This window comes from Salvelinus alpinus, chromosome 17, assembly GCF_045679555.1.
Source record: "Salvelinus alpinus chromosome 17, SLU_Salpinus.1, whole genome shotgun sequence".
Taxonomy (NCBI): domain Eukaryota; kingdom Metazoa; phylum Chordata; class Actinopteri; order Salmoniformes; family Salmonidae; genus Salvelinus; species Salvelinus alpinus.
The window spans coordinates 17,985,682-18,013,109 of NC_092102.1; the positions used below are offsets into that span (position 1 = coordinate 17,985,682).

The 27,428-nt window shown below is 43.2% G+C and overlaps 1 protein-coding gene across 1 annotated transcript; it reads right to left on the minus strand.

Moving 5' to 3' along the window:
• Nucleotides 1-10,095: 10,095 nt before the first annotated feature.
• On the minus strand, nt 10,096-27,052 carry LOC139541834 (trypsin-like). Its single transcript, XM_071346742.1, has 5 exons — nt 27,037-27,052; nt 18,580-18,739; nt 15,059-15,200; nt 11,062-11,328; nt 10,096-10,744 (listed from the first exon to the last, which is right to left on the minus strand). Exons 1-5 carry the CDS (start codon nt 27,050-27,052, stop codon nt 10,574-10,576), a joined length of 756 nt encoding a protein of 251 aa, XP_071202843.1. The 3' UTR covers nt 10,096-10,573.
• Nucleotides 27,053-27,428: the final 376 nt, after the last annotated feature.

A 27,428-nucleotide genomic window follows, 5' to 3' on the forward strand; every position in this document is an offset into this window, starting at 1 on the left:
GGACTCCATCTTCTGGTTGGCTCTCTCCGCTTGACCATTAGATTGTGGGTGAAATCCAGAAGTGAGACTGACTGTAGCTCCAATGGCCAAACAGAAGGATTTCCAGACAGCAGAGGTAAACTGAGGACCACGGTCAGACACAATGTCACTGGGCAATCCGTGAACCCTGAAAACCTCCCTGACCAGGATCTCGGACGTCTCCGTAGCCGATGGAAGCTTGGAGAGAGGAACAAAATGAGCAAACTTGCTGAATCTGTCCACAATGGTCAGAATGACCGTGTTCCCAACAGAAGGGGGCAATCCCGTGACAAAATCCAGGGCCAGATGCGACCAAGGTCGCCGAGGAATAGGTAGGGGATGAAGAAGCCCAGAGCTGGGCCGATTGGTACTCTTGTTCTGGGCACAAACAGGACATGCGGCAACAAACCTCCGGGTATCTTCTCCCATGGCAGGCCACCAAAAACGTCTGCGCAGTAGTGCCATAGTCCGAGCAACGCCAGGGTGACAAGCTATCTTGCTGGCGTGGGACCACTGAAGGACAGCAGAACGGACCGACTCAGGTACGAACAACCGACCGGGTGGACCGTTACCGGGGCCGGGCTGCGTCCGAAGGGCCGCCATAACATCCTCCTCTATCCTCCATGTAACGGCTCCCACGACAACATTCTGGGGAAGAATCGTCTCAGTCTTGACCCCACTCTCCTCCGTCTTAGAGAACATCCGGGACAGGGCGTCCGCCTTCCCGTTCTTAGACCCAGGTCGGAATGTCAGGGAAAAATTGAAACGTCCAAAAAACAAGGCCCACCTAGCCTGACGGGCGTTGAGACGTTTAGCCGATTGTACGTAAGCCAGATTCTTGTGGTCAGTCCAGACCACAAACGGTTGCTCCGCTCCCTCCAACCAGTGCCGCCACTCCTCCAAGGCAAGCTTCACAGCGAGAAGCTCCCGGTTACCCACATCGTAGTTTCTTTCAGCTGGAGAAAGACGACCAGAGTAGAAAGCGCAGGGATGGAGTTTACCGTCAGTGGAGCTACGCTGGGACAGGATGGCGCCCACACCCACATCAGAAGCATCCACCTCCACAACGAACTGACGGGAAGTGTCAGGTTGAGAGAGAATCGGGGCGTTGGTGAATCGGCTCTTCAAGTCCAGAAATGCTCGGTCTGCCTCAGGAGTCCAACAGAACTTTCTGGTGCAAGACGTCAGGGCAGTTAAAGGTGCAGCCACCCGGCTGTAGTCACGGATAAACCTCCGATAAAAATTCGCAAACCCCAGGAATCTCTGGAGCTGCAATCTAGTACCGGGCTGGACCCAATCCCGAACCGCCCGAACCTTCTCTTGGTCCATCTTGATCTCTCCCCTGGATATGATGTACCCGAGGAAGGACGTTGTATGGGCGTGAAAATCACACTTCTCCGCCTTCACGAACAGACGGTTCTCCAATAACCGCTGCAGGACCTGCTTGACATGCAGAACGTGGCTAGAAAGCTCCTTTGAGAAGATGAGGATATCATCCAGGTAAACGAACACAAAAATCCCAATCATATCTCTCAAAACGTCATTCACCATACTTTGGAACACCGCCGGAGCGTTGGTCAGTCCAAACGGCATCACCTGGTACTCAAAATGTCCCATCGGAGTATTGAACCCAGTCAACCACTCGTCCCCCTCCTTGATCCGAACCAAATGATAAGCATTACGTAAATCAAGCTTCGTAAAAACCGTAGCACCCTGTAAGGAATCGAAAGCCGAGCTCATCAAGGGCAGGGGATACTTGTTCTTAACCGTAATCTCATTCAAACCCCGATAATCAATACACGGTCGAAGAGAACCATCCTTCTTGCTCACAAAAAAAAATCCTGCTCCCAAAGGTGATGACGATGGCCGAATGAGACCTGTAGCTAGAGACTCCTTGATGTAGGTCTCCAAGGCCTCACGTTCCGGTCGAGAGATACTGTATAACCGTCCCTTGGGAAAGGCAGATCCAGGAAACAGATTAATCGCACAATCATAAGGTCGGTGGGGAGGAAGAGACAGAGCCTTCTGTTTACTGAATACCTCACCCAACTCGTGATATGTTTCTGGAACCAGGGACAAATCAGGAGGAGCAGAGTCACTGACCTGACTGGAAACAGCAGGAGAACAGGCAGTCCTAAGGCAGTTAGCATGACACTCAATGCTCCAACTAGTTACCTTCCCTGTCACCCTATCAAACGAGGGATTGTGTTCCTTCAGCCAGGGGTAACCAAGAACCAGAGGAACATGGGGCGAGGACAAAATGAAGAAAGAGATAAACTCTGAATGATTTCCCGACACCAACATCTTAACCGGTTCAGTCCTCATAGTGATCCGTGCCAGACTACTGCCGTTCAGAGTGGTTGCTTCAATGGCTTCCGGCAATTGCTCCTTGGAAAGCCCCAGCTGTTCCACCAAATCGGCATCCATAAAGTTGCCATCGGCACCTGAATCGATAAAAGCGTTCAGGTCAAAACTCTGATCCTTATTCATAAGGGTCGCAGGAAAACGGGGTCTGACAAGATCCTTGAGAGATTGAAACTGGCTCGCTAAAATTCCTCCCAAATTTAGCGAGCCGGGCAGTTTAACGGGCGCTGTGGACAAGCGGAGTTGTAATGTCCCGATCTACCACAGTAGAAAGAGCTATTGGTCTCACGTCTACTTTGGCGCTCCTCCTTAGTTAGCCCGTGTCGCCCCACTTGCATTGGTTCAGAATCTGGTGGCAAGACTCCTCCACTAATCCCTTGTGGAGAATAACGATCAATACGTCCTGGTTCACCTCCTGAACCGAATGGTAACCGAGTTACAGATTGATTGGATAGACCCCACTGCTTCTCCCTCCTTCTCTCTCGGACTCTATTATCAACCCGAATAGATAAAGCGACCAAGCTGTCTAAGTCACTAGGCTCTGGATAAGAAATCAGCTCATCCTTAAGTTCATCTGACAACCCCTTGTAAAAAACCGCTTGTAGTGACTCCTCATTCCAACCACTCTCCACAGCCAATGTCCTGAACTCAATCATAAAATCTGCCACACTGCGATCTCCTTGGCGAAGAGAGAACAAACGTTTAGCTGCGTCCTTACCTCGGACTGGATGATCAAAAAGCTTCCTCATCTCTCCCGTGAACTCCTGATATGAAGCCGTGCAGGTTCCCTGTCGTTCCCAAACGGCTGAAGCCCATTCCAGAGCTCTTCCACGCAACAGTTCAATAACAAAGGCTATCCTAGCCTTGTCAGTGGCGTAAGAATGGGGCTGTAGATCAAACACTAACCCACACTGCATAAGAAACGAACGGCATTTTCCCAAATCCCCTTCATATTTATCAGGCGTCGGTACCTTGGGTTCACGAAATGGAACCGCTTCAGACACGGCAGGTGAGATGGGTGAAACCGGTAGTGAATGAATCACCTGCAAACTGAGCTGATCCTGGACCTGTGTCAAGCTAGCAGATAAATTCTGGATCGAACTCGCTATCTCCTGTAGCGCCGTATTGTGTTGTCCCAATCTCTTCTCCTGCAGGGTAATGGCATGGCAAACGGAGTCCAGGTCCGCTGGGTTCATTACTGGCCGGATCGTTCTGTCACGATCTTTCAAGATCGAACCCAGAAGCAGACCAGGACAAGGAGCGTAGGAAGAAGGTGAGTATTTATTTACAGTGAAATGTGAAAAGGTAGATATATCCAGATGGCGTAACGGGCAGCGGTGGTGAGTAGATGAGAGGAAATAGGTGAATCCAATGTAGTAGCAGAATCCTCTGTCAACCAGGCGGGAATGGAGTGAATGATCCAGGTGAGTAACTGAAGACAAAACAAACGGAGGTAAGTTCAAAGCAAGCAATACGTAAATGAAAACAACAAAACAAATTCTATCCAACTGGAGTCTGGTACTCAGGCACAACATACTATTCATGGCTAACGATCCGGCAGGGAATGGAAGTCAGGTCAGAGTTTTTGAAGGGTAGAGATGATGATCAGGACAGGTGTGCAGATTACTGACGGGAAACAGGTGCGGGTGAAACCAATCTCCCAATGAGCTAATTCGCCCGGCAACCAGACAGGGTGCGTTCCAGGACACCTGAAACACACTCCAGGACAGACACAGGCAAACCCAGACTCAGGAAGCGGGATTCGTGACAAAAACTATGAAATAACACATATGGAATCATGTAGTAACCAAAAAAGTGTTAAACATTACACATTAAGACATGAAGGTCAGTCAATACGGAAAATTTCAAGAACTTTGAAAGTTTCTTTAAGTGCAGTTGCAAAAACCATCAACCGCAATGATGAAACTGGCTCTCATGAGGACCGCCACAGGAAAGGAATACCCAGAATAACCTCTGCTGCAGAGGATAAGTTCATTAGAGTTACCAGCCAAAGAAATCAGCAATTAACTGCACCTCAGATTGCACCTCACAGAGTTCAAGTAACAGACACATCTCAACATCAACTGTTCAGAGGAGACTGCATGAATCAGGCCTTCATTGTTGAATTGCTGCAAAAAAACACGACTAAAGGACACAAATAATAAGAATAGAGTTGCTTGGGCTATTTGACCAAGAAGGAGAGTGATGGAGTGCTGCATCAGATGACCTGGCCTCCACAATCACCAGACCTCAAGCCAATTGAGATGGTTTTGGATGAGTTGGACCGATGAGTGAAGGAAATGCAGCCAACACGTGCTCAGCATATGTGAGAACTCCTTCAAGACTGTTGGAAAAGCATTCCAGGTGAAGCTTTTATTTATTTTATTTATCCGTTATTTTACCAGGTAAGTTGACTGAGAACACGTTCTCATTTACAGCAACGACCTGGAGAATAGTTACAGGGGAGAAGAGAGATGGTTTGGGATGAGTTGGACCGCAGAGTGAAGGAAAAGCAGCCAACAAGTGCTCAGCATATGTGGGAACTCCTTCAAGACTGTTGGAAAAGCATTCCCCATGAAGCCGAATGCCAAGAGTGTGCAAAGCTGTCATCAAGGCAAAGGGTGGCTACTTTGAAGATTCTCAAATATAACATTTATTTTGATTTGTTTAACCGTTTTTTGGGTTACTACATGATTCCATATATGTTATTTCATAGTTTTGATGTCTTCACTATTATTCTACAATGTTGAAATTAGTAAAAAATTAAGAAAAACCCTGATATGAGTAGGTGTGTCCAAACTTTTGACTGGTACTGGATATAATAATATATATACAGTACCAAAAGTGTGTGGACATCTGCTCGTCTAACATCTGATTCCAAAATAATGGGCATGAATATGGAGTTTGACTTCGCTTTGCTGCTTTAACAACCTCCACTCTTCTGGGAAGGCCCTCCAAGAGATTTTGGAACATTGCTGCAGAGACTTGCTTCCATTCAGCCACAATAGCATTTGGTCAGGCAGTGATGTTGGGCGATTAGGCCTGGCTCGGGTCGGCTTTCCAAATCATCCCAAAGATGTTCGATGGGTTGAGGTCAGGACTCTGCGTAAGTTGTTCCACACCAATCTCGACAAGATTTTTCTGGAACTAAGGAGCATGAATCATGAATAACAGCCCCAGACCATTATTCATCTTTGAGACTTTTTTGATGTTGTTTGTACTTTCACTCCTTTTTCTCCCCAATTGGTAGTTACAGTCTTGTCCTATCGCTGCAACCCCTGTACAGACTCAGGAGAGTCAAAGGTCAAGAGCCATGCGTCCTCTGAAACACGACCCTGCCAAGCCGCACTGCTTGTTTAACCCATAAGCCAGCCACACCAATGTGTTGGAGGAAACACAGAACAACTGCCAACTGGAATCAGCTTGCAGGCACCCAGCCTACCATAAGGAGTCACTAGAGCGCAATGGGACAAGGACATCCCGGCCAGCCAAACCCTCCCCTAACCAGGTTGACGATGGGCCAATTGTGCACCGCCTCATCGGTCCCCCGGTCACGGCCGGAAGTGACACAGCCTGGGATCGAACCCGGGGCTGTAGTGAAGCCTCAAGCATTGCAATTCAGTGCCTTAGACCGCTGCGCCACTCGGGAGGCTCTCCACCAAACTTTACAGTTGGCACTATGCGTTCTCCTGGCATCTCTCGAACCCAGATTTGACCGTCTGACTACCAGATGGTGAAGCGGGGTGCATCACTCAAGAGAACGCATTTCCACTGCTGAGCTTTACACCACTCTTGACATTGCGCAAAGTGATCTTAGGCTTGTGTGCGGCTGCCGGGCCATGGAAACCCATTTCATGAAGCCCCGACAAACAGTTTTTGTGCTGACGTTGCTTCCAGAGGCAGTTTGGAACTCGATAGTTAGTGTTGCAACAAAGGACAGACAATTTTACGCACTACGCACTTCAGCATTCAGTTGTCCCATTCTGTGAGCTTGTGTGGCCTACCACTTCTCGGGTTGAGCCGTTGGTGTTCCTAGACGTTTCCACTTCACAATAACAGCACTTACAGTTGACCGGGGCAGCTCTAGCATGGCAGAAATTTGACGAACTGACTTGTTGGAAAGGTGGCAACCCATAACAATGCCACATTGAAAGTCACTGAGCTCTTCAGTAAGGCCTTTCTACTGCCAATGTTTGTCTATGGAGATTGCATGGCTGTGGGTGTGAGGTGTGGCTGAAATAGCCGAATCCACTAATTTGAAGGGGTTTCCGCATACTTTTGTATATATAGTGTATGTCACAAATCTCTCCCATAGGATGTAATGTAAAAAAAATCATCCAACACATCAGTTATGGAAATATGGATATTGCTGCCTGGCCTAGTTTATGGAAGTCCATTTTCATTCCCCAAACTATATAACAAGCTTTGTCTTCGCAGTCACGAAGCCCTTTCCCCTGGGATTGCTTGTTTGTCTGTGCCAGAATCGATAGCCTACAATACTCTTTATTCAACGAACAAACACAACAAAAACATTTCCAAATTTATTTGAGGTTAATGTATATATGGCAAACTAAAATGGTCAAATGTCAGACGATACGTTCGATATACCCTGTAGACCCATTCTAAAGATGGCAGTGGCAAAATAGTAACCACTCTTTATGTAACCACTTGCAAAGTTTTAAAAAGGCCAAGAAACATGTCAATCATATTATATGACGCCTGGCCAACAGCAGTGAAACCAGAGAGGCCCATTAAGCAGGCTATCAACTATTAATTCTGTTGTGATACGCCTAGCGCTATCAGGAGTCGCTCGATTCTGTACATATTCTCCAAGGTGTTAAGGCAGTCTCTAGGAGAGGGAGGCGGGTCCTTCCTGGAATCACAGCTGTTTTGTTTAGTATTTACACTTCCGCCAGGCAGGGTGAGGGAATCTATCAAAGTCTTAGTCATTACATTAGAAGAAATTGCAGAGCCAAGCCTAAATCTATGCATATTTCATTAGGATTCTACGCCAGTCTTGAGGTAATTCATCAAGCAAAGAGCACCATCTACAACCATATTATTAAAGATGGTGACCTTAAGCAAACAGAGTGGCCGTGATATCCGGATGAAGTATAGATGAGGGTTACTGTACAAATGTTTGAGACAGATATTAGTGCAGTCGTGCTGTTGAGCAACTGCCGACTTAATTTTGAATCACATGGTTAGCTACATAAGGACGCTGTTGTATCTCAGAAAACAAGTAATGAAGATTGATGCACATCCCTAACAAGCTGGGTAGCTATGTTTCACTGAATTTTATTTCTGTAATTAACCCACTCCCAGTGTATTACTGAATATATCACCCTGTGTCCCACTGCTGGCTTGCCTGTGAAGCTAAGCAGGGTTGGGCCTGGTCGGTCTCTGGGTGGGAGACTAGATGCCGCTGGAAGAGGAGGGCCAGTAGGAGGCATTCTTTCCTCTGGTCTAAAAACAATATCCCAATGCCCCAGGGCAGTGATTTGGGACATTCCCCTATGTAAGGTGCTGTCTTTCAGATGGGATGTTAAACGGGTGTCCTGACTCTCTGTGGTCCTTAAAGATCCCATGGCAATTATCATAAGAGTAGGGGTGTTTTCTTTTTTTGTAACAGTATTTGTATTGGAATATCACAATTTTCTCCCATATTAAGAGATACAGTAACAAAGATAAAACAAGAATAATAACGAAAATATATATATATTAAATGAACATACAGACAGAAAGTAAACACAAAAGCTCAGTTTAAATAAAGGAATCAGGTCCAACACATGGAACGTACAGTGTAGTCCAGCGACAAGTAAACAACCACCCTTCTAAGAAAATCAATGTAGCATAATAGCTGATAAATTAGGTTCTAGGGCATTTAAATAAGGTTCCCACACTTCGTAGAACTGATCTGTTTTAGAATTGAATGTACATGTCAGATATTCCAAAGGCACCCATTGAAATAGTATCTTATGCCAATCCTTAATAGAAGGGACCTTGTCATGAATCTACTGTAAAAGGATGTTTTGCAATTTGGGGATATATGCAATCTGTGTATTATTCTTAATTGGATTGCTCTAGTACAACTACAGATAGATATTGTTTTTGCATACATGTATCTCCAAATGTCCTCCCACATCTCCTCGTCAGTAGTAACAGACAATTATTTATCCCACAATCGCTTGACCCTCTGTGCATCCACAGTAGAAAAGGACCTCAAAGCATCATAAAATAAACTTAGACATTTCCCTTTGTGAGAAAAAAAGCATTATTTCAATGACAGACGCATCAGGGTTGCCAATTAAAGTGGTGCTCTTCAAATTATAATGTCTTGCTTGTAGAAAGTGGAAAAAGTCCTGCTTTGGAAGTCAATATTTCTCAACCATCTGCTCAAATGAAATTAAAATCTTATCAATAAAACATTTAGTCTGCCTATGCCCTTATTAAGCAAAATGTTAAAGCCAGCATCCAGCAATCCTGGTAGAAAATCTGGGTTGTTAAGAATTGGGGTAAGAGCAGAGGTTAGTTTGGACCTTCCCAAAAAACATTGAACTGACCTTCATGCTTTGAGTGTGTTAAGTGTAATGGGATTATTGCAGTGATCTTTTACAGGCTTTAACCTTCTGAAAAATAAAATATCCTGCAGGGGGTATTTTGAAAAAGAAGTCTCAATATCTAACCAAATAGAGGAGTCATCATTTGTGATCCAGTCAGAAATAAAACATGTGGGCACACCACTGATAAACCTAATATTGGGAAAATCCAAGCCACCCATAGAACCTGGCAGCTGCAATATTGTCAAGTCTTGGCTTGTGTTTACTCCATATGAAGGGACTTAACCAGCCACTTAAATAGTCTATTACCTTATTGGAAAGTAAGACTAGGATAATTTGGATTGGGTAAAGTAGTCCAGGTCAAATGTTCATTTACAAGCGGGATTTTCTATCCAACCATGAAATCGGAAGAGAGTTCCAGCGCTCCAGATCCTGTCTTATTGTATCAAACAGGGGAACAAAATTGGCTTTGTACATTTGCTGGAATTTAGGAGTTACAAATATACCCAGATATGTAAAACCTGAGGGGGACCATTTAAAAGGAAAGGGGGGAGAGGTAATAGGTACAGAGGGAAGACAACCAAGTGGCATAGCCTCTGATTTAGTTAAATGAATTTTGTAGCCTGAGAATTCACTGAGTAATTCAATAGTATTAACAAGAAGTCTCAGGGCTAGAGATGAATATCAAAGCATCATCAGCATACAAGCAGATTTGATGATGAACGTCACCAATGAGCAGACAAGAGTAGCGGTGTTAACCCTGGTGTCCTGGCTACATTTCCAATCTGGCCCTCATATCATCATGGCCACCTAATCATCCCCAGATTCTAATTGGCTCATTCCTCTCCCCTGTAACTATTCCCCAGTTTGTTGCTAAATGAGAATGTGTTCTCTGTCAACTTACCTAGTAAAATAAGGGTTAAATAAATACAATTATGGGTACAGCTGGGATATTTGTTCGGCAACTTTGGAAGTTGATAACATTTCTACTCCACAATTTTTTTTGTAAATATGACTGTCCAGAATTTGATTCCTCAATTAAATCTGGATGACACACTTGTAATACAAATTGTGAAAATAAAACCAGTCCACCTTGAATTGGTAGTGATGTATTATATAAAACAAGGAAAACATACAGTTCACTTCATTTTTTTACAACACACTTACAATTTCACAATTATTTAACTATTCTATGTAGTCTAAATATACATGCACTCACCACTCAGACTTGAAGTTGCTTGATTCAAGTTTATGCTTTATGCATTAGTGTCTGGTTGATAACACTGGTCTTCATATAAACTAAACCATGTTAACTTGGCATTACATCTCTTGTTAAATAAATGTTTTATTGTTGACATTATTTATATTTGATCAGTTCTTCATGTTGCTTTGTGGAATGGCATTGCTAGGGGACTACAAGTAGCAACATACAGTACTGCAAGAACATGTTGGGGATGGTCCATTATCTATGTTTCTATCTATTTTTTATAAATCTAATTAATATACACAAATAAAAGTAATGAAAAACTACATGAAACTGGGAGACTTTTTATCCCCATGTTTCACATCAAGCTCTCTGAAATGTTTCAAGTTCAAGATAAGGGTAGTGTTTCAGACAGAAACACTTGATTCTAATACTTGCTGCAGCGTCCGTAGTAGCTGAATATGGTCCGGTCTATCCACCTGCGATACTTTGACACAGCAGTGTAGACTCCTGGGTACTTGGCATCGGCACAGCCCATCCCCCAGGAAACCACACCATAGATCCGACCTTCACACACCAGTGGGCCCCCAGAATCTCCCTGAAACAACAGACAGACAAAAGCCTGGAGTTTAGAGACACAAAATCATCTATACCGTGGGCAATGGCAATTAATATTTGGATGCCGAATTCGATTTTTCTAGATATCCTAAAGATTCGGCTCTGGCGGCTCCTGACTGGCGGGCGGCTCTGGCTGCATGTTTGACGGACCAAGCTTAAACCTACTCCCTCGACTAATAGCCATGCTCAATGGAAAATATGTATTAAACATGCTTTTTAGTCTAGTATTAGGTATAATCCGACCCATAGCATTAGAAATCGTAAACCCTATCCTAGTAACTATAGCGTGGGTCCTACCTTACACGCGTCCTTTCTGCCAGCGCTGTAGCCTGCACAGATCATGTTGGATGTGATGTTCCCATTGAAAGACTCACTGCTGTTGCATTTGGCTGTGGAGACGATGGGAAGTTTGACGGTGCGCAGGGAGGTGGGTATCTGTCCCCCACTAGAGCTGGTGAACCCCCAGCCTGACACCCTGCACAACTGCCCCTCTGCCACCGAGGCACTCTGGCGGGGCAGCGGAGCGATGGACACATAGCTATTCAGGTACACTGGAGCTTTCAGCTGAAAAGAGATGGAGACAGACACAGGAAATGTGGATCAGGTTAGGTTTGAAGAAAAAACTTTCTGTCTTTTACCAAGGCCTTCAAAGAGTAATAAAACACCTAATGATGACATTTAACTAAGCCTTGAGTGAAAAAGTACAGTACCAGTCAAAAGTTTGGACACACCTACTCATTCAAGGGTTTTTCTTTGTTTTTACTATTTTCTACGTTGTAGAATAATAGTGAAGACATCAAAACTATGAAATAACACATATGGAACCATGTAGTAACCAAAAAAGTGTTAAACAAATCTAAATATATTTTAGATTTTAGATTCTTCAAAATAGCCACCCTTTGTCTTGATGGCAGCTTTGCACACTCTTGGCATTCTCTCAACCAGTTTCCTGAGGTAGTGACCTGGAATACATTTAAATTAACAAGGTGTGCCTTGTTAAAAGTTAATTTGTGGAATTTCTTTCCTTCCTAATGCATTTGAGCCAATCAGTTGTGTTGTGACAAGGTATGGGTGGAATACAGAAGATAGCCCTATTTGGTAAAAGACCAAATCCATATTATGCCAAGAACAGCTCAAATAAGCTGACAGTCCATCATTACCTTATGTTATGGAGATTCATATGTTTAAGGTAATGGTAAGATAATGACTAAATGATTTATACTTTCAAATGAATGTTAAGGCAATAACAAACAGTATTCCACCTTGTCACTGGATAATGGAGTGAGATGTATTTGAATCATAAGACTAGAATTGTGCATAGAAAAAGAGGAACTGTTTAACAGACAAGGAACTGTGGCAGACAGTTCGGCCGCAAAATCTGAACCTATAGGGGAGGGTCTGGGTGGGCATCTGTCCGCGGTGGCGGCTCTGGCGCGGGACGTGGACCCCACTCCACCATAGTCTTAGGCCACTTCAGTAGCGTCTTTAGAGCGGTGACCCTCGCCGCCGACCTAGGACTGGCAACCCTACTAAAGGGCTCCACTGGACTGAGGAGCGCCTCTGGACTGAGGGGCAGCTCCGGACTGAGGGGCAGCTCCGGACTGAGGGGTAGCTCAGGACTGAGGGGTAGCTCAGGACTGAGGGGCAGCTCAGGACTGAGGGGCAGCTCAGGACTGAGGGGCAGCTCCGGACTGAAGGGCATCTCCGGACTGAAAGGCAGCTCCGGACTGAAAGGCAGATCGGGCGGCTCTGGCGGCTCCTGACTGGCGGGCGGCTCTGGCGGCTCAGGACAGACAGGCGGCTCAGGCGGCTCAGGACAGACGGACGGCTCAGGCGGTGCTGGACAGACGGACGGCTCAGGCGGTGCAGGACAGACGGACGGCTCAGGCGGCGCTAGACAGACGGACGGCTCAGGCGGCGCTGGACAGACGGACGGCTCAGGCGGCACTGGACAGACGAACGGCTCAGGCGGCGCTGGACAGGAGGGAGACTCAGGCGGCGCTGGACAGGAGGGAGACTCAGGCGGCGCTGGACAGGAGGGAGACTCAGGCGGCGCTGGACAGGAGGGAGACTCTGACATCGCTGAGCAGGCGGGAGCACCTGTAGTGCGGAGACGGAGAGACAGCCTGGTGCGGGGGGCTGCCACCGGAGGGCTGGTGCGTGGAGGTGGCACCGGATAGACCGGACCGTGAAGGCGCACTACAGGTCTCGAGCACCGAGCCTGCCCAACCCTACCTGGCTGAATGCTCCCTGTAGCCAAGCCAGTGCGGCGAGGTGGAATAGGCCGCACTGGGCTGTGCTGGCGAACCGGGGACACCATGCGTAGGGCTGGTGCCATGTACCCCGGCCTGAGGAGACGCACTAGAGACCAGATGCGTTGAGCCGGCTTCATGGCACCTGGCTCACTCTAGCCCGGCCGATACGAGGCGCTGCTATGTACCGCACCGGGCTATGCCTGCTCACCGGGAACACCGTGCGCCTCACGGCATAACACGGTACCTGCCCGGTCCCTCTCTCTCCAAGGTAAGCACGGGGAGTTGGCTCAGGTCTCCTACCTGGCTTAGCCACACTCCCCGTGTGCCCCCCCCAAGAAATGTTTGGGGCGGCTTCCAGCCACGCTTACGTGCAGCCTCCTCATACAACCGCCTCTCCGCTTTCGCTGCCTCCAGCTCAGCTTTGGGGCGGCGATACTCTCCAGCCTGTGCCCAGGGTCCCTTGCCGTCCAGAATCTCCTCCCAGGTCCAAGAGTCCTGCGATCGCTGCTGCTGCTGCTTTGCCCGTTACCACGCTGCTTGGTCCTTTGGTGGGTGGTTCTGTAACGATCTTCTTTGGGAGAAAGAGAGGAGGACCAAAGCGCAGCGTGGTATGTGTCCATAATATATTTTAATGAAACAAACGAACACAGAAACAAAACAATAAACGCCACGTGAAATAACAAACCAAAACAGTTCCGTGTGGAACACACAGACACAGAAAACAACCACCCACAAAACACAATAGAAAACAACCTCCCTAAATATGGTTCCCAATCAGAGACAACGACAAACACCTGCCTCTGATTGAGAACCATATCAGGCCATACGAGAAAAAAAAACATAGAAAAACAAACATAGATAACCCACCCAACTCACGCCCTGACCATACTAAAACAAAGAAATAACAAAAGAACTAAGGTCAGAACGTGACAGTATCTTACAAATTCTGGGTTGCAGACTGAGTAGTTTAATTGAAGTTCAGTTTAAGAACATTGAGAACAGAATTATCTTAACACCTTAATTAAAAGACATGAAGGTCAGTCAATCCAGAACATTTCAAGAACTTTGAATGTTTCTTCAAGTGCAGTCGCAAAAACCATCAACCGCAATGATGAAACTGGCTCTCATGAGGACCGCCACAGGAAAGGAATACCCAGAGTAACCTCTGCTGCAGAGGATAAGTTCATTAGAGTTACCAGCCAAAGAAATCAGCAATTAACTGCACCTCAGATTGCACCTCACAGAGTTCAAGTAACAGACACAACATCAACTGTTCAGAGGAGACTGCATGAATCAGGCCTTCATTGTCGAATTGCTGCAAAGAAACCACTACTAAAGGACACAAATAATAAGAGACTTGCTTGGGCCAAGAAACATGAGCAATGGACATTAGACTGGTGGAAATCTGTCCTTTGGTATAATGAGTCCACATTTGAGATTTTTGGTTCCAACCATTGTGTGTTTGTGAGACGCGGAGTAGGTGAACAGATGATCTCTGCATGTGTGGTTCTCACCGTGAATCATGGAGGAGGAGGTGTGATGGTGTGGGGGTGCTTTGCTGGTGACACTGTCAATGAATTATTTAGAATTCAAGGCACCCTTAACCAGCAAGGCTACCACAGCATTCTGCAATGATACGCCATCCCATCTAGTATGTGCTTAGTGGGAATATTTGTCTTTCAACAGGACAATGACCCAACACACCTCCAGTCTGTGTAAGGGCTATTTGACCAAGAAGGAGAGTGATGGAGTGCTGCATCAGATGACCTGGCCTCCACAATCACCCGACCTCAACCCAATTGAGATGGCTTGGGATGAGTTGGACCGCAGAGTGAAGGAAAAGCTCAGTATATGTGTGCTTAGTATATGTGGGAACTCCTTCAAGACAGTTGGAAAAGCATTCCAAGTGAAGCTGGTTGAGAGAATGCCAAGCATGTGCAAAGCTGTCATCAAGGCAAAGGGTGGTACAATTGGTATTGTATACTACATAGCCTACCTAGATACTACAGATATTACTAGTATTTCTTCCTCTCTTTTACCTTGATAAGCATAATATCTGCGTTGTTCGTAATCTTGTTGTACTGGGGGTGGGGTATTAAGAGCTGGGGTATGAAGAACTGTTCGGTCCCTTCATACATGCTTACTGAATAGTCTCCTGCTACTATAATAATTTGTTCCACCCTGTAAACGAAAGAGACATATTTGTATTACTTCCAAGTTAATGCAGAGCCAACCATGGATACACACAGTAGGCCTTATTGTATGTGTTGACAAACTGGAGGAAATGACTGTTCAGCAGTCTAATTATTTTTCATTCCCCTCAGTGTCATCACCAGAGCATAACTGTAGCTCAACCAACATAGTTAAAAACAAACTAAGGTAACACTTTGCCAATGACTATATATATGAATGGACAAAGCCATCAATCACGTGACACCATAAATCCCATGTGAAGACTCAATAGCGCATTGAAGCCAAATGGATTGTGTCTCATGGAGACGTAATATGCACAATTTGAGCTACTCCAGGAAGTAACGTTGCAGTCTAGCTCAGTGCTGCCCCTCTCATTTGGTAACTAAAATGTAAGGCCAACCTTGGAATTGCAGGCTGCCATTAGCAACTAAATTATCCTTATAACTTCTTCTGGGTGCAATTTTATGAGTCACAGTATGAGATGTTATAAAACCGGTTATAATGGGTGTTAAAAATTACTGTTCATGTCCATTCAGGCTGCAAAGGCGTCAATTTCCTCCTTAACTCAATTTAATGGCGAGAAGGCGGGAAGAAAATGATGAAAATATGCATACTTTCTTTTTGAAACACCATTTTCCATCACCATGCTGGAGTAGCTAATGCTACTTCCTGATGTTGCGCTCCGCATTCAGCCAGGGGTAAACAACAGACTGCTGCAGTGTGATTGGCTGAACGTGATACACAACATCTAGCATTCCTAGGCATTAGCCACTCTAGCATGGTGGCTAACTCATTAAATTCAAATAAGGAGGAACTCTTCTTTTGACCCTTCTTCCGATTTCAGCGATATGATTATCTGACAGAAGGGCTCTTAATGACTTTTCATTGGATCTGCTTAGTGTCAGCATATAGCTGAAATTTCATGGACAGTTTGGAGATCCAATGAAATGTTATTGAGAGCTCTCGTGCCAGCGAATCATATTGCTGAAATCAGAAGAAAGGTGGGAAATGAGATGGAGAAGAGATATTGGCACTAGCTACAGCAAATAACATGGATAACAATAATGTTAGTTTGCTTGAGTTAAATAACGTGTATTAACATGAAAAGGTAAATGTGTTTAAAGTGAAAGAGAATGTTAATGTGCAATGTGCTACAGAGTTTTTAAACTCCACCTGTAGCTAGTAAAGTTAGCTAGCTAGCGCTAGCAGATTGCTAGATAGCTAACGTTAGCCGTCAGTGGGTCAGCAAAATGCTGCAATTGTAACGATCGTCGTCCCCGTCGGATGAGGAGTAGTCAAGATCGGACCAATACGCAGCGTGGTAATTGTCCATCTTTATTAATATAAATAAACTGAACACTGACGTAATCAAAAACAACAAAGACAGTGAATGAAACGAAACAGTGCTGAAAGGTGCAGCAACACTAAACAGGAAACCACCCACAACCAAAGTGGGAAAACAGGCTACCTAAGTATGGCTCTCAATCAGAGACAACGATTGACAGCTGCCTCTGATTGGGAACCATACCAGGCCAAACACAATAGAAATAGAAAACATAGACATACAAACATAGAATGCCAGACATAGAATGCCCACCCAAACTCACACCCTGACCAACCAAAATAGAGACATAAAAATGATCTCTACGGTCAGGGCGTGACAGCAATAAAGCTCACCAGCTTGTAGTCCTAAAAAAACTAAATGAGTTAGCATTTTCTACCTCTGGTTCATTAGCCATTCCCGTGGGGGAAATTATTAGAGAAAATAATGGGGTTTCGGGATATACGTTGAAAATAATTAGATTTAGCTTTAGCTAGTTGTAGTTCCATTTTTCTGACAGTTAGTTTACCACAAACCTTATTTTCAGCATTTATCCAAAACCCTACAACAAAAAAAAGAATCCCCATAATCTTTTCCCAACGAGCCATAGCGGAGTTAGCCTCCGTTAGTGCCTACAAAAAGACACCATTATTATTTCTCTCTATTGCAACATAAACCAACTAGTCAATTACCTGATTAACAAGCCATTTTTTAATAATATAGCAGTCATTGTTACTGTAGCTTGCACATATTCCTTTTTCACAGCTGTCACAAATCCTGTTGTGTCCCATGCAAAGTTGGTTTTGTTATCCATTTCGTTTCAACATTTTTATGTTTTTTTGGCAAGCTGTTGGTATTAAGTACATCTGTGCTCCCATTTGCACGTTTCTCTTGGAGATCCTTTAAATGGTCAAGGTTTGTGATATTCTCAACTCATTCTGTGTGTATAAGCCCACTTATAACTGTTTTATAACATCTCAAAATTACACACCATATGCACACCATATGACATGGTTATGACGCCCATCATTACGTTCAATGTAATACTGGTTGGTAAATTACATAACACCCTGTTACAAAATCTGGTATCTTGACTCTTATGTAGCATGAGTTGTCATGCAGACTATGTAATAGCAGTTTTTATTAGCAGTTGACAGAGCATATGACAACAGGACGAACGGTCATTTTTAACAACTATTATAACCGGTTTCATAACATCTCATACTGTGACTCATAACTATTTAAAAGTACTTATGACAGCTTATGACAAATATTAAAATGTGTTATATAGCTGTTATAAAGGCTTAATGAATGCATGCATAACAACACCCACAGTAACGTATTACCCCCAAAAAGTGTCACAAAGGTCACTCAGCCATAATAGCTTGCATCACAATATCTGTCCTGGATTCCATTCTTTAAAAAATATAATATTCATAATAATGTACAGACATAAATCTTGCCTTTTGGGTTCATGTGTAAATTCACTTTCCCGAACAAAAGCTTCTGTGTTTTGGTGTCAGTACAGTACAGTATGTAAGTACGTCGATTAGCCTCTGGGCCCTGGGATGCTTGAGTCAGATTGCTGTGCCACAGAATCACGGCACAAATCCTCTCATTGTGAGCTTGGTGCCCGTATCGCTTTCAGGCACTTGCTCTCAGCCTTGATACGTTTCATCTGGGACAATCTGATACCTCTCCATGGACCTGCTAACGGACTTGACTTACACACACCCACAAACACACTCTTATGGATGTCAAGTCGAGCTGCCCTGTGTCAATAAGTCTATTATATTGTTTCCCAGTTCCTGTATACTGTACTTTTGAGGCCACCGTAGCTACATCATTTCCCATCAATACTAAGTTACAGAGTGAGTAATGCTGTATACTATATCTATATCATATCTGACCTGGTTAATTTTGTCCGGTTAGATCAGGTTTGCGCTTGCAACATACATACTGTACGCATGTGTAAAGCTTACTATTACAGAAAGGGGGGGGGGGGGGTCAAATAATGACAAAACAAGGACATGAAAATTAACTTACCCTATAGTACAATGTGCTGCTGTGAGCACCCAGTATTTATTTATCAAGGATCCTCCACAAAAGTGTTGTCCTCTAGTTGACTGTATTGATACAAGGTATTTGATGGAATGGGGTGCAGGGGCATATCCTCCCACTATACGCCCATGTATCAGCTCCTGGCCTGTGATATAAAAAAAAAAACATAAGGATATAGTACACAACACAATCACATACAGTTGTAACAGTTACTGTGGCAGCACACACCTCATAAAGACAACATCATAGGGTTTTATGGCACAGATGCTGTACAGATCAATAAAATCTAATCTCAGGCGTGCACAGAATCAGAGTCAATATCAATCACGTTTCACTGTGGCCATTATAGAGTGTAGCCTCTCATGTTGGTAACATGTTTTGGGGGACAATATTGAATTTGACCTGGATTGGATCTTATTTTCCATGACATGCTTTGTTTTGCTTGTGCTGTTTCTGTGAATATCTATACATATAAAGCATCTTGCGAAGACTGTTTCAGAGTAACATCCCTCATTTTACTGTTGTCTGTTTACTCATCATGTATAGGAGAGGATAAGATAGAATAGGATAGGATACAATAAACTTTATTTTTCCAGAAGGAACTAAGGTCCATTAACTAAAGTTTATCTGCATCATAATTGCCACCTTTTTGTCTTTTTGTATTGTCCTAGAATGGGAAATTGTCTAGGACACAGTCTAGGTACAGTATGTATTTAATAAAGTTAACACACAGAAAACCCAGGTTTGAGCACCACCCACTGGGCAAAAAACTGGTTCAAACAACATTGTTTCCACGTCATTTCAACTAAAGAAATCAATGTAATGACGTTGAATCAATGTGGAAAACTGATTGGATTTGCAAAAGTCTTCAACGTAAGGGAGTTTCAACCTAAATCCAATGACATTGTGACATGTTTTGTTGATGTTATGTTCAATTCACATTAGTTGACAACTCAACCAAATGTAAATCAAAACTAGAAGTTGAAATGACGTCTGTGCCCAGTGAGTAGAGACCAGACAGGAACTGAGATCTCTCTATGGCATGAAAGCCAATGCTCCATTAGGTTCCTGGATATTGATCCTGTCCCATGCTATAATTAGACAGTTCCGTGTAAGAAGCAGCAGGAAAGGTAACCCTATACAATATGACCTAGCACGGAATAGACTGCACTGTTTAACGTTCATTGTCATGAGTCTTGCCCTGGAGGCAGAACTGAGCGGTTTCCGCTACATGGTATGTGGTTTTCCCATCTAGCTATCTTAAGATGAATACTCTGGAGAAGAGCGTCTAATAAATTATTAAAACGTCAAATATAAATGTAATGGGCGAGCTGCAAAGTCAGAATTGGCTATATTGTCAAAATTCATGGAAACAAAAATGTGCTTTTTGGTCATCATTTAAGGTTAGGGTTAGGCATTAGGGATAGCAGTGTAGTTAATGTTAGTGTTAAGGTTAGGTTTAAAATCTGATTTTATGACTTTGTGGCTCTGCCAGCTAGTGAACACTCCGCAGAGCTGCCTCCAGTACAGGAGTCATCTCAGTAAATGCCAAGCTGCATAGACTGCACCCTTATTCTGGTACAGTATGTGCTTGAAATGGATGATGACTATGTCCTGTCTACCACAGGATGAGAACACAGTATGAGAACTAGCACGTTAATGATATACGTAAGTCTATGGAACTAAGACCTAGGGAACTAACACATAATGAACAAGAACTATAAGGCACAGAGAGCATGTGTTTGAAGATACTAATCTGAATCTACCTTGATTTTAACTTCCATGGCTTAATAAACATGCGTTGCTTCCATAGTTTTTCAATCCAAAGGTATAACTGAAATGCACTTTTGAACTTGGATACATACATTGCCTCTTTCCTGTAATTTATATGTGAAAACAGTTGCTAGAGTAAAAATGCATTATTGAGCATCTGTTAAAGAAGCTAAAAATAGTACGAGAAGAAAATCACCTCATGAGTGTTTGGGTGAAAACGTAGCTTGTCAATAATTGTTTGGTCAGACAAATAAGTCAGACATCATAACTTGCCTTTTCAGATGAGAGTGAGCCTGACATTTTCGATAAATGACTCTTCCCACTTTGGACCTCAGCCATAACTGTCAAAGTGATTTCATTTCTAAATTAGGATTCCTAATTACAAACAAATCAACTGTAGCAATAATCATCTCTAGATAGTAATGACAGTGACAAATAATTGGCAAAAAGATAGTCCCAATGGGTATATGACATCAGAAAAAATAAATACAGAACATAGAAAAACTGTTAAAGCTTACGATATAATGACCACAATGAGCAAATTCTACTATTATCCTTTCTACATTTTTTACCTTCGTCTTTTCACATTCAATCATAAAATCAGCATTCAATGGACTAGTCATCCAAGCACAGCCACGTACTACAACAGTAAATTAACCAGAAAATAGAAAATGAAACATTTGCTTACAGCTCACAGCAAGGAGTTCCAGAAGTATACATAGTAAAACTGAAGGCAGGTCCATGCTGAAACAAAGGAGAGGCCAGACCAGACAGAGACGTTCACCTTGACCTGTGCTACACTAATCCAATCTTAAGGTGAAGGGATCTAGGAACTCAACAGTATTCTCAGGTTTCTTAGTTCCGATGTCCGTTTCCATGGCCACTCTGTCGTCCTGAAACAATATATACAGTGCATCCTGAAAGTATTCAGACCCTTTGACTTTTTCCACATTTTGTTACATTTACAGCCTTATTCTAAAATGAATTAAATAGTTTTTTTTATCAAGCTACACACAATATCCCATAATGAAAGCAAAAACAGGTTTATAGAAATGTTTGCACATTTATTTAAAAAAATACAAACGTAAATATCACATTTACATAAGTATTCAGACCCTTTACTTAGTACTTTGTTGAAGTACCTTTGACAGCGATTACAGATTCGAGACGTCTTGGGTATGACACTCCAAGCTTGGCACACCTGTATTTGGGGAGATTCTACCATTCTTCTCTGCAGATCCTCTCAATCTCTGTCAGGTTGGATGTGGAGCTTCACTACACAACTATTGTCAGGTCTCTCCAGAGATGTTCGATCCGGTTCAAGACTGGACTCTGGCTGGGCGACACAAGGACCTTCAGAGACTGAAGCCACTCCTGCGTTGTCTTGGCTGTGTGCTTAGGGTCGATGTCCTGTTGGAAGGTGAACCTTCGCCCCAGTCTGAGGTCCTGAGTGCTCTGGAGCAGGTTTTCATCAAGGATCTCTCTGTACTTTGCTCTGTTCATCTTTCCCTCGAACCTGACTAGTCTCCCGGTACCTGCTGCTGAAAAACATGCTGCCACCACCATGCTGCCACCACCATGCTTCACCATAGGGATGGTGCCTGGTTTCCTCCAGACGTGACACTTGGCATTCAGGCCAAAGAGTTCAAACTTGGTTTTATCAGGCCAGAGAATCTTACTTTTGGCAAACTCCAAGCGGGCTGTCATGTGCCTTTTACTGAGGAGTGTCTTCAATCTGGCCACTCTACCATGAAAGCCTAATTGGTGGAGTGCTGAAGACATGGTTATCCTTCTGGAAGGTTCTCCCATCTCCACAGAGGAACCAGAGCTCTGTCACTGGACTGGAGTGACCATCAGGTTCTTGGTCACCTCCCTAATCAAGGCCCTTCTCCCCCGATTGCTCAGTTTGGCCAGGCGGCCAGCTCTAGGAATGATGGATGCCACTGTGTTCTTAGGGACCTTCAATGCTGCCGTAATGTTTTGGTACCCTTCCCCAGATCTGTGCCTCCACACAATCCTGTCTTGGAGCTCTACGGATAATTCCTTCAACCTCAACGGTTTGGTTTTTGCTCTGACATGCCCTGTCAACTGTGGGACCTTATATAGACAGGTGTATGCCTTTCCAAATCATGTCCAATCAATTGAATTTACCACAGGTGGACTCCAATCAAGTTGGAGAAACATCTCAAGGATGATCAATGGAAATTGGAGCACAATTTCAAGTCTCATAGCAAATACTTATAAGGTATTTCTGTTTTTTATTTGTAATACATTTGCAAACATTTTTAAAAACCTGTTTTCACATTGTGATTATGGGGTATTGTGTGTAGATTGATGAGCAAACATTGAATTGCATAAATTTTCGAATAAGGCTGTAATGTTGAAAAAGTCGAGGGGTCTGAATACTTTCCGAATGCACTGTAACTGAAGCAGCAGCAGCGTAAAGCCTACACCCCCTGGGGTAACCTGTACTGTGACCTTTTCAGTCTTTTCTAATGATTAGAAAGGAAGAAATGTGAGGCTGCTGATTGCTGCTGGGATGGGGAGATGTTTTTCTCTAGTTTCCAAGGGACAAAAGGGCAATTTCCACGGAAACAGAGTGATGCTGAGACTTAGAATTTTCACTTTAATATACATGCCAAACATAAAACCAATGATTGCAAAGTTAAACAAACCATACAATTCTATGCACAAAGACTAATTTTAACAATTTCCACTGAACATTTTACAAAAATCCATTCACTTGAAGAACAGCACAGCTGCAAAGTTTGGTAACAAAATTACGGTTTGTGCTGTCTGTGCCGTCATTCTGTTACCAAACTTTGCATCTGCGCTGTTCTTCAAGTAAATGTGTTTTTGTAAAATGTTCAACACACTGGTGTAGGTGTAAATATTCTGAATGAATGCAACAACCTGCTATGCGTTTTGTCTCGACCTGCAACTGATTGAATTGGGGCCTAAATGTAATACACTGTCTTACGATAAGATCACCCCTGGTGAGTGTTTTACGGCCAAAGCACTACCAATGTGTATGAGAAATGGGCTGTACCACCAATGTGTATGTAAAATGGGCTGTACCACCAATGTTTATGAGAAATGGGTCGACTTCATGTCTTAATGAAAAAGAGAGTGAAGAGTGAGGTTTCTCAGCTCTTCATCATTATTGTGCCTTTTCTTATTGATCTCTACTGTCTGGAGTGATTGACTACCGTTTGACTGAGCCGCAGCAGTGTACTGCCTCAGGCTTGGCCCAGTACATCTTCCCAACAGGCCTGGCTGGGGCATCATTAAAAATGGAGCACAGAGCATTGACAGGGCTCATCAGTGCCATTTTACGCACCCTCTCTCTATGTATTTCTCTCTCTTTGTCTCCCTCTCACTATCTCTCTCACCAGTGCCACCTTCCCTTAGGTGGACCTCCTGACCTCAGCCAGCTAATGGCCCTCAGCCAGCTAATGGCCCTCAGCCAGCTAATTTGCATCTGACACTGTCTGACACAGCAAGCAACCCCCTCCCTCCCTCCCACCTCTCTGCTGCTCATCCTCTGGGTGCTGACCAAAGCTGTTTTTCCACGGTGCAAGGGCATTACCCCATCTTCATATCCCTGGGGTCATGGATAATTGGGGTCAATACCATATTAATTCTGTCAATTCAAGAAGTAAAACTGAAATTCCAATTTTCCTTTTTGTAAAGAAAATTAACTGGAATTTCAGTGGAATTTACCCAAATCCTACCTGTCCGTATGACAGTGACCTCACTGTTTTGACCCCTGACCTGTAACAACATTTGATATCGAGATGAATTTACCTTACAGTCCAACTCAGGTGTCTGTTATTTAAGTTTTTGTAGCAGATAGATATCAGAGGACCACGCACTCACTAAATTCCAGTTCCGGAATCTAAAAAGGTCAAACGTAAATACTCTGTTAATTCCTTCTTACATATACTCTAATCCAGAAAGGTTTTGTGTTTATCTTGATCTACATTGGGACAAATTATATGAAATCTTAGAAAGTTGATTACACCCTAACATGTGCATACAGTATTCTATATATCCTTTATACTGTAACATATCCTTCTGGAAAAATATATACAGAATCATGACTGTATATCATTTCACACAACGTATCTATATAATAACGTGATATCACTAACACAGTGGCAATCAGGAAAGAACATCCTTGAGCATAATGTACTGCATAATGCTTTCTTCAAAATGTCTATTATTTCATTTCTGAATATGTGGAAAATATTGCAAACGTATGCTGTTGAATTGCAAACAGTGTGATATACACAGTAATGTGACACGCTCTACTTTTCCTTTCAGGAAAAGATGAACATGACCTCAATAAACCCAATTTACCGTAAGAGCATAATTGGAACAGGGTGCTACAAAGGCCCATATATAAAGCAGAGTCATGAGCCACTGTCTGCCCTTGGACCACCTCAACAGCCATTAGTAAATCACAGTCCTTGGTAGTGGTGTAAAGTACTTAAGTAAAAATACTTTAAAGTACTAAGTCATTTTGGGGGGTATGTACTTTACCTTACTATTTATATTTTGACAACTTTTACTTTTACTCCACTATATTCCTAAAGAAAATATGTACTTTTTACCCCATACATTTTCCCTGACACCAAAAAGTACTCGTTACATTTCGAATGCTCAGGCAAGACAGAATTATGATCCAATTCACTCACCTATCAATATAGTGCGTTGTCATCATCACTACTGAATCCGATCTGATGGACTCACTAAATACAAATGCCATGTTTGTAAATTATGGCTGTCCGAAAAATAAAAAATTATTGTGCCATCTTCTGTGCTTAATATAAGAAATTTGATGTATAGCATTTACTTTTAATTTGTACTTTTACTCAAGTATGACAATTGAGTACTTTTTCCACCACCATACTTAAATACATTTAAAACAAGATAATTGTAGACTTTTACTCAAGTAGTACTTTACTGGGCAACTTTTACTTTTACTTGAGACATTTTCTATTAAGATATATTTACTTTTACTCAAGTATGACAATTTAATACTTTTTCCACCACTGGTTCTTGGTCACAACCATCAAGCAGAAGAGTGTCTGCTAGCGAGTGGTTTAATAACATACTGTATAGGGATGGAGAGGTTCATCTGTGTTACTGTCACAGCAGTAATGAGCGCTATAGGGAGCTGTCAGATGTTGTTTTGTCAATTTGTGTCAATAGGCTTGTTCATTCAGGAACTCAGGCCTGGTTTGTAACAAGTATATTCATAGTACAACTCCTCAGTCCTGTATTTGTGAGTAACAAAAGAGTTGGCTTAGAATTGACCTACAAAACTGTTTCTGTCTGTTGGGAATTTTCCTATCAAGGTGTGGAGTATAGAATCAGAGATGGGATCAGACAACAATGTAAACGGTTATCACAATGACACTGTAGCTATAGTGGACAAATATATACATTCAATAATTTCCCATTTCTTCAAAAATCAGTTGACATTGAAATCATATTTTGGTCTCCCATGCCATTTTATTGGATTTTCAACATTGCACTAACTATTTTCCTTTCTGAAACTTAGGTTTACAATTCTTTGAATGTTTTATTTGGTTCCAAATGAAACATTCAAAGAAAAGAACACCCTTGGATCAAACATGTGGGAGGTTCAATGATGCTGTGGGGTTGCTGCCTCTGGTACCTGGGGCCTTAAACGTGTGCAAGGCATCATGAAATCAAGGTGTTTTGGACTCCAATGTTCAACCTAGTGTCCAACAACTGGGTCTCCGTCGAAGAGTATGCGTCTTTCAGCAGGACAATTACCCCAAACACATTAAAAACACCCAGGAATGGTTCAAGAAGAAATGGCGATACTGTATGTTCTGTAGTGGCTAGCGTTGAGTGCAGGTCGGAATCACATTGAAAGCAGCTGTTGGTTGAAGTCACCCCTTAAACTTTGCAGAATTGGAGCAGTTTGCAGCTCAACAGAGGGCCACGCTTCCAGTAGAAAAGTGCAGCAAGCACATTGATGGCTACAATAAGCATTTGTGGGCAGTTATCTTTGCCCTGCGATAGACTAGCGTCCTGTCCAGGTGGTGTACTTGTACATCCAGCTGCCTCACGCTTCAGAAATAGGATATACTGTAGGCTCCTGCTCCTATGAGCCATTCCATCTGTCAAGGGTGCCAATATAACAAAAATACAAAAATATAACATGTAAAGTGTTGGTCCAATGTTTCATGAGCTGAAATAAAAGATCCCAGAAATGTTCTATACAAACAAAAAGCTTATTTCTCTCAAATGTTGTGCACAAATTTGTTTACATCTCTGTGAGTGAGCATTTCTCATTTGTCAAGATAACCATCTGTTTGACAGGTATGGCATATCAAGAAGATGATTAAACAGCATGATCATTACACAGGTGCACCTTGTGCTGGGGACAATAACATGCCATTCTAAAATGTACGGCTGTCTCAAGTTTTGAGGGAGCGTGCAATTGGCATGCTGATTGCAGGAATGTCCACCAGAGCTGTTGCCAGAGAATGTAATGTTAATTTCTCTACCATAAGCCACCTCCAACGTCGTTTAAGAGAATTTGGCAGTACGTCCAACCGGCTTCACAACCGCAGACCACATGCAGACCACATAAAAATGTCCCAGTTCTTCCATGGCCTGGATACTCACCAGACATGTCACCCATTGAGCATGTTTGGGATGCTCTGGGTCGACGTGTATGACAGCGTTTTCCAGTTTCCAACTTCCAGCAACTTCGCACAGCCATTGAAGAGGAGTGGGACAATGTTCCACAGGCCACAATCAACAGCCTGATCAACTCCATTTTTTTGAGCAGAGTACAAATAGCAAATAGAGTACTCTGAAAGGTAAATACTTCTGTGTGCGTGAGTGTGACTGTTTGTGTGCAGGCTGTAGTCTGCAAACAAATCTAATGCAAAAAGAGCTGTGTCCAGCCCTGAATAACCTTTGTATGTGCCATCTTATCATCATCAACAAGGGTGTCAGGTCTTTTAGAAAAGTTTCTTATGACCTTTGAAGTCCCTGTAGTCCATTTCCATTGA

Bases quoted from the DNA above. Each gene is read 5' to 3' on its own strand.
- LOC139541834 (XM_071346742.1), bottom strand. The intron at 15,201-18,579 runs GTAAGTTAATTT...TTTCGTTTACAG, and splicing joins GCAGCACATTGTACTATAGG to GGTGGAACAAATTATTATAG. The intron at 10,745-11,061 runs GTAGGACCCACG...CTGTTGTTTCAG, and splicing joins GCAGAAAGGACGCGTGTAAG to GGAGATTCTGGGGGCCCACT.